At 54.0% G+C, this 8,000-nt stretch overlaps 1 protein-coding gene across 1 annotated transcript; it reads left to right on the top strand.

The window, feature by feature from the left end:
* Positions 1-670: 670 nt before the first annotated feature.
* LOC311372617 (protein sidekick-2-like) lies at positions 671-6,285 on the top strand (the record flags this gene model as incomplete). Its single annotated transcript, XM_084489597.1, has 6 exons — positions 671-808; positions 2,033-2,215; positions 2,618-2,743; positions 2,870-3,034; positions 3,197-3,337; positions 6,141-6,285. Coding segments are annotated over 6 exons (898 nt in total), but the record flags the coding sequence as incomplete, so codon positions are not given.
* Positions 6,286-8,000: the final 1,715 nt, after the last annotated feature.

Genomic DNA, 8,000 nt, shown 5'->3' on the forward strand with positions numbered 1-8,000 from the left:
GTCCTCTTCCTCGCCGAGGAGTTAGGGCCGGCCTAGAATTGGTTTCCATAATGACCAAAGCATGGCCTTTAATGTGTGCCTTGCTGCCGGCTGCAATGTTATGATTAATATCTGCAATTATCAACATTTCAGCCTTTCGTTCGATTTTGGCTCTCAAAAATGCTAAACAAGCGCTCCGCCTCTCTCTACCCATCTCGCTCTCTCGCCATCTTCAACTCTCTCCATCTCCACCTCTCTCTCTATGTCTCTCTCTCTCTCTCTTTCTCTTGCTTTCCCTCCCCTCTCTCTCCATCGTCAACTCTCTCGATCTCCCAATGTCTCTTACTCCCTCTCTCCATCTCCACCTCTCTCTCTATGTCTCTCTCTCTTCTCTCTCTCTCTCTCTCCTTTTTCTCTTGCTTTCCCTCCTCTCTCTCCATCGTCAACTCTCTCGATCTCCCCATGTCTCTCACTCCCTCTCTCCATCTCCACCTCTCTCTCTATGTCTCTCTCTCTCTCTCTCTCTCTCTCTCTCTCTCTCTCTCTTTCCCTTGCTTTCCCTCTCTCTCTCCATCTTCATCTCTCTCCATCTCCCCATGTCTCTCACTCCCTCTCTCCATCTCCACCTCTCTCTCTCTCCTCTCTCTCTCTCTCTCTCTCTTCCGTCTCTCTCGCTCTCTTCCCTCCACAGCTCCCAGTGCTCCCAGCTTCATCCACTTCAGTGAGCTGACCACCACGTCGGTCAACCTGTCGTGGGGCGAGCCCCGCCGGGCCAACGGCATCATCGAGGGCTACCGGCTGGTGTACGAACCCTGCACCCCCGTGGATGGTGAGGAGCCTCTCTCTCTCTCTCTCTCTCTCTCTCTCACTCTTCTCTCTCTCTCTCTCTCTCTCTCTCTCTCTCTCGCTCTTCCTCTCTCTCTCTCTCTCTCTCATCGCTCTCTCTCTCTCTCTCGCTCTCTCGTTAGTTAATTATCCCAAACACCTTGACATTCCCTTGAGCCAGAGGGGGATTACTCCGCCTTGCTAGCCTGTAGCCTATAGCGGCCTTGTGCGGCTTTTTCACCCACAGCCGCTGTAAGCCCCACCTGCCTGATGCGTTGCAGATGATGAGGCGCGGGGTGGGGGGTGTTGTAGCCCGGCAGCGTGTGGCGGCGGTGGTGGTGGTGGTGGTGGTGGTGGTGGTGGTGGTGGGTGGGGTTGGCGGATCAAGCTGTGGAGGTGGGGGGTTTCCGTCCCAGGTGGCTTGTGGGAACAGCGTTGATCAGGAGCCACGCTAACGAGAGGCTAGGGTAGAAGATGGAGCCGTTGACTCAAGACAGAGGAGACGGAGGAGACGGAGAAGCCAGGCCTAGACCCCCCGTCCCCCCCCCCCCCCCCCCCCCGTACGGCTGTCCGCATGCCTGCTGGAATAATGAGGCATTTCCTGGTTAGGCAGGAAGCTGCTGGAGCCAGCTATTTATAATTCCGCACACTAAGTCAATGGAGGTTATTAAGTGTAAATAATGACTACGGGGGGGCCATGTATGGAGTATGAGAAGCCATGGGTCGTTTGTATCCCAGTCGGGTCGATGGACCATCTTGTCTGTCCTCTTCAATTCTCTATCAATCTCTCTCTCTCCCTATATCTATCTCTATCTCTCTTTTTGTGCAATACATACAAATGTATTTCTTCTGCAAAAAAGCTTTGCTGTAAGTTATACCTGCACCATGTGACAGCCTCCGCCGCCGCCGTCGCTTTCTGTTGGTAATTATGGGAACAATTAGCGTCGCAGAGCGTGAAACGCCGTCCGCCCCGCAGCTCAATCGACCCAGAGTGTTTTCCTCGGGCTAAATCCATTCGGTCCGAAAGCGAAAAATAAAACGGGAAAAAAATCGGGAAACAAAACAGTGATGGTGGCCGACGCGGGAGGAGTGACAGAGTGCAGGTGTATGCCCCCCCCCCACCACCCCCACACCCCCACCCCAACACACAACAAGGGGGGGGGGCTTTTGATTGCTTGGCCCGTGGCTTGTAGACGCAGCATCTAGAGTCTTAGTGTTTCCTGTACAGACGCCTCTGCTCGCACTCCAGGTGTCAGTAAGATAGTGACAGTAGATATGAAGGGCAGCGCCCCCCTGTGGATGAAGATCAAGGACCTGGCCGACGGGGTCACCTACAACTTCCGCATCCGGGGCAAGACGCTGACCTACGGGCCCGAGGTGGAGGCCAACATCACCACCGGACCGGGAGAAGGTAAGGGTGGTGTGTTTGTCTTCTGTGAGGTCAGACGAGTTGTTTTTGTTGTTTTGTCGGCCGTCGAGCAAAGGGCCCTTTACTTTGCTAACTCATGTGGCGGCATGTGGCTCGGGAGGTAGAGCGGGGGTGGAAGGTTGCCGGTTTCGATCGCCGGCGTGTCGAGGTTGTCCCTGAGCAAGACACCTCACCCTCACCGCTCCCCCGGCGAGCTGGCTGTCGCCTTTGCGTGGTTGACTCCGCCGTCGGTGTGTGAACGTGTGCATGGATGGGTGAATGTTAGGCAATATTGTAAAGCCAAATATGAATGCCTTTTGGGTGGGGAGCCGTAACCTCTTCGTCACTGCACCGACCTTACCCTCGCGCCGTTGAAACAACACATTTTGGCTTCTTCTCCTGAAGGTTCCCCGGGGCCCCCTGGAGAACCGTTCATCTCCCGCCATGGCGCCACCCTGACCTTACACTGGTCCAGCGGAGACCCGGGCCGCGCCCCCATCACGCGCTACGTCATCGAGGCCAGGCCGTCAGGTGAGCGCCGGGGGGGGGCTTGCCGATTCCGCAGCTTCTCCTTCCGATTGGTCGACGGCAGGCGTTCACTGGGGGTCAGAACAAAAGGGGCTAAAGTCTGGGCGTCTCTCCTCTCTCTCTCCCCAGACGAAGGCCTGTGGGACATCCTGATCAAAGACATCCCCAAGGAGGTGACGTCGTACACGCTGAACCTGGACATGCTCCGAGAAGGGGTGACGTATAACTTCCGGGTCATCGGGGTCAACGACTACGGGTTCGGCTCACCCAGTGCGCCGTCCCCCTCCATTTCCGGTAAGGTCACGCAAAGGGGTTCATGGGCGGGGTTTCAAAGGTTGTCCGGAGGTCGGCAACGTGATTGCGAGCGCTCGGCAGCCCTGTGCGGTGTGCGCCCCCCGGGGGGTGGGTTGTGTTATTCATGTGTTTCGTCTGTGTGTTGTTGCCGTCGTCGCACAGCCCAAAAGATGTCCCCCTTCTACGAGGAGTGGTGGTTCCTGGTGGTGATCGCGTTGGTGGGTCTGATCTTCATCCTCCTCCTCGTCTTCATCCTCATTATCCGAGGTCAGAGCAAGAAGTACACCAAGAAAACAGACTCGGGTGAGGAAAAACACGGAGCCGCCGAATAGACGACTTAGATGTGTTTTTCAAAAAAAAAAGAAGCTTTTTTTGAACTTGAAAAGCCTATCCAAGCGTGACTATTTCGAGGCTCATTAAGGTTCATTTGAATTATTTTTGTGAAAAAAAAAGAAAATTATGTTAAACAAGGTTGCCTCCCATTGCAAGTAAGACCCACTGGAGGGACGCTAAACGGTAGCGCGGACGGGATCATAACTGAACATTAATGCGGCAACAACAACTAACCAAATCAATTTCTAGGCTAAGTGCCTGGCCACAGGGCGTACCGTTACAACAATGTGAGTCTTAACTTTGATTCGGAGTCATCGTCGAGGCAAACACTCCGGGCTAGCTTGCACAATGCTGAGTCATGCCGGGCTCAGTCGAGTTTATTTATACAGCCCCTTATTACAGTTACAATCTCAGAGGGCTTCACGAGCTTATGTTCAGAGGAGATTTAATGGCATCCCTAAATCCTCAAACAGGCAGAAAAAGTCCCCCACAAATAAACCCCCGTGGCAAAAGTTAGAGATTCCCAGGGGAAGCACATTAGAAAGGGGACTTTATTTTTTTCTTTGTTTTGGCTCCGAGTGCCTTTTTGCAGTCAGGTGGGCATAGTGCGATATATTAAATGATGAATTTAAATCAATCCCCCCCCCAAAAAAAAAAGCAGCACTAAAGGCAGCACTGAAGAGGATTCCGAATCATAAAATATATACACCCCCGGCCGCCACGCACCTCGTATACTAATACATACTAATATTAAATTGTGAGCGATCGCTTGCGTTTCAACCAATGTAGTTCATCCATACGCGCAGGGGGGGTGGTGGTGCTGCAGGGTATTGACATGCAGGGCGTGTGTGTGTGTGCGGTGTGGACATCATCGGTGGGCGGCTGGGGGGGGGGGGGGAGGCGGAGGAGGAGGAGGAGGAGGGGGGGCTGTTAATATCCAACGACGAGCGCACCTCAATGCGGGAGCGGTACGGCGCGGTACGGACGGCCGGTCGATAGCAGAGCCGCTGCTGCTTATTTATACCTCACAGGTTGCTCTGACGGACAGCGGGGCCAGACAAGGTCGGACTGAGGCTAATTGGCCAGAGGTTGTTTGGTGACCCAGCAGAAAGGTGTGGTTGATGGGGAAGACAGACTGAAAGGAGGAGGGGGGGGGGCGGGGAGGGCTGAGGTGGAGGAGCAGCAGCAGCAGGAGGAGGTGGAGGAGGAGGAGGAGGAGGGATGGTTTGATGGGAGGACAGGAGAGGCGGGGGGGGGGGGGGTACAGAGCAGGGAGAAGGATCAACCAAGCATGCCTCAGTTTCCCCCAGCACAGCTGTGTGTGTGTGTGTGTGTGTGTGTGTGTATATGTGTGTGTGAGTGTGTGTGTGTGTGTGTGTGTGTGTGTTGTACTTGCTAACCTTGAGCCCTCAGAGATAGGGAGATTTTTTTCCCAAGCCACCACAGTGTGGGTCTCAATTTCCTGCGTTCGAGTGAATTTTTCATGTTGTGATTTACAAATTAAATAGCTGACGGAAAAAATTAGTTGGAAAAAAAAATGCATTTGCAAAAATATATGTATATCCGCAAAAATCCACTCACTAGCTTATAGCTCGTGGCTTATTTTTTCTTGGGCTCCGTTGTCACACATCGCCGCTGAAGTGATTAGAGGCCCTAGCAGCATTAACACCTGATAGAGTGCTGCCTGACGCAGATGGCCAATCACGACGCGCGTGCTTATCGTCGCGCGGCTTTTTGATTGGATTAGCAACTTTTATTGAACTATTAGCCTACAGACAACGATCCCGGTCTCATCGCGCTGTGTTATGATTGCATTAGTAACCTCATTAGCTCGCAGACAACAATCGCTGCCTTATCACGCTGCGTTATGATTGGATAGTGACTTCATGTGGAACTATTAACCAGCCACCGTCGATGCCGGCGGCAGATACGAAAGAAAGTTAAAGATACGGATCTCGATACGGAAACGAATACTCGCGCAAAGGGAGCCGCAGGAGAGTGATTTCTCCGGGCTGAGGACAGTGAAAACCGGGACTCTCCTGGGAAAATCCTGAGGGTTGGCAGTGAGTACAGTGTTTGTGTGTGTGTGTGTGTGCGTGTTCGGTGTTCGGTGTTTGGTGTTCGGTGTTCGGTGTGTGTGTGTGTGTGTGTGCATGTGTGTGTGTCTGCAGTTGGTCTCCAGGGTCACTAGCCGGGGTCTGGTTCGGTGGGATCAATCCAGACAAAGTCCATGTTTGTCTGGGGATACAAAGACAGCTTCTTGTGCGCACTCAGCCCCGCACCGGACTCAGCCGACCGCAGAGAAATGTTGACTTTACCAGGGGCCCGGGGGTGGACGTTGGGCCCGGGGGCCAGCATAGGGGAAGGTCACACTAAATAGCCAGGTAGAGGAGAGGTCAACCAGGCCTCAAGTACAGCTCCACTCAGTTTGACCCAGTTCTGTTTAAAGTGGACAAAGTGTGTGTGTGTGTGTGTGTGTCTGTGTGTGTGTGTGAACCGTTGAGTATACGTGTGATCAAATCAAAGAAAGAATCCCTTTGAACCACACAGAAACACAGCTTTAATAAGAGAACCTCTATGTGTTTTTATCCAATTATTCTCCACCATACAAGGGTTAGTCAGTGTGTGGGCGAAGGTCTCTCTGTACATCTATATATTTATTTATACGTGCAGATGATGATGATGATGATGATGATGATGATGATGATGATGATGATGATAGCTGCAACAGCCACCACAACAAGTCTGTGAACCGTGTGCTCCTGTCGTCCAGGCAACCACTCCAACTGCAACGCACTGCCCCTGTCCCACGGGGAAATGGTGCGTCTGGACGAGGGCCGGTTCCCCACGCTGGAGCTTAACAACCGCCGGCTCTCCGTCAAGAACTCCTTCTGTCGCAAGAACGGCATTTACACAAGGTTAGTCCACTCCACCCCACAACACACACACTCTCCCCCTCGCACTCGGCAGTGCTCCTGTCTCCACTGGCGGGGGCCGGTGTTTTGCTGTGATTATCATCTGAAGAGGAGGGGAGGGGTGGATTATGACAAAAAAATGTCAGCCGTGTAAGCGCATCGAATTCCCTAGTTCCCCCCCCCCCCCCCCGTCATCCCCGAAGTGTCTTGTTTGTGCCGCGCTCATGAATGCGGTTTGCGTTCGCGGCGTTTTGTTTGCCTCTCATCTCTCTCTCTCCTCTCTCTCCCCCCCCCGCCCCCCCCCCCTCCCCCCCCGCCCCTAAGCCCCCCTGCTCCAGAGAATCCCGTCCGTCTCGAGAGAACAATCATAGCCCCTCAAGAGCACGGCTGCTAATCTACGCCGCGTCCGCTCATATTCCTCTGTTCCGAGTGTGCATTTGTGTGTGTGTGTAAAATAACAATTTATGTAAGAGGTGGGGGGGGGGGGGGGGGGGGGGCAAAGCACACAATGCCAGCCTGTTAGCATTCACGGGCGTCTCGCAATGAGCTCTTTGTCTCTCCGTGACGGCCATGAAACAAAGAGAGCTTATTGGTCAGTGCAAGCGATCTCAAACTGGCCTCTGGCCCAGAAGCCCCTCCGTTGTGCAGCCACGCTATGAGTCTGTCTCTGAATATAAACCAGCCCCGGCATTGTGCAATACCCCCCCCCCCCACCCCCCCACTCTGTCCTACAGGACCGGCAGGCCAGCCGGTCCGGTAAGGTAAACAGTAGATAAGAGGTGGTTTGGTTTCCACACAACCCCTAGGACAGGATGAGAGGAGAACAGGATTGGTTAACATCGCGGCATTCGCGGCGCTTGATTTGCGTTTGTCGTCGAGACAACGGGAGGCTGAGGGACTCCGAGGGAGTCGCCGCACGTCCACGGCGGCGGCGGCGGCGGCGACAGGGCACTCATTACCGCGGCAACGGGCTCGATGGGGCGCAGCGAGGGCAGGGTGAAACCTGTTTGGACCAATGAGGGTGAGCGGGTAGTAGTGGGTGAGGCTTGGGGGGGGGGTGGGGAGGGGGGGGGGGGGGGGGGGATCAAAGGACCTTGAGATGCTCCGTGGCTTTGAAGGGCTCCTCTCAGCCGGAGAGCCCGGCCTGCGCTAATGATCTCTGGCCCGAGGAAGCCAGGGTGGGAGGGCTCCCCGGGGGGCAGGCGGAGGGGGGGGGGGGGGGGGGATAAAGGGGAGGGAGGATATGGGGGGGGGGGGGGATGAAGAGGGGAAGGATGAGGCAAGGAGAGAGCAAAATACAGGGCTGTTAAATAATGCAAGGCTCTCGCTGGCAACGTTTTGGAATGTGATGGGCATAGCACCTTGGAAGCGGCTCCCCTGCCTCACCACTCGGGCACCCTTAGCTCCGGCTTGGCTCCCCACTTGTACTTTTTCTTTTTTTCTTTTTTTTTCTTTTTTCGGGGATGGCTGGCGCAATCCCTGACTGAATGTTAAGCAGATATTTGATCATACTGTGAGGCATTTCTCTGGCGGCTCCAGGCCCATCATCATCTGTGTGTTCTGTTCTCGACTGTCAAATAACGCCGTCTCAAACGTCTTTTTCTCTTCTTCTTCTTTTTTTCTTTTTCAGTTCGTCGCATTTTATTCTTCTCATCTGTTTGTCGATTGACCGGATATTTTTATGTTCTGCAATTCGGCGCTTTTCCATTTTCTTTCGC

This window comes from Micromesistius poutassou, assembly GCF_964030765.1.
Source record: "Micromesistius poutassou genome assembly, contig: SCAFFOLD_1861, whole genome shotgun sequence".
Lineage (NCBI taxonomy): Eukaryota > Metazoa > Chordata > Actinopteri > Gadiformes > Gadidae > Micromesistius > Micromesistius poutassou.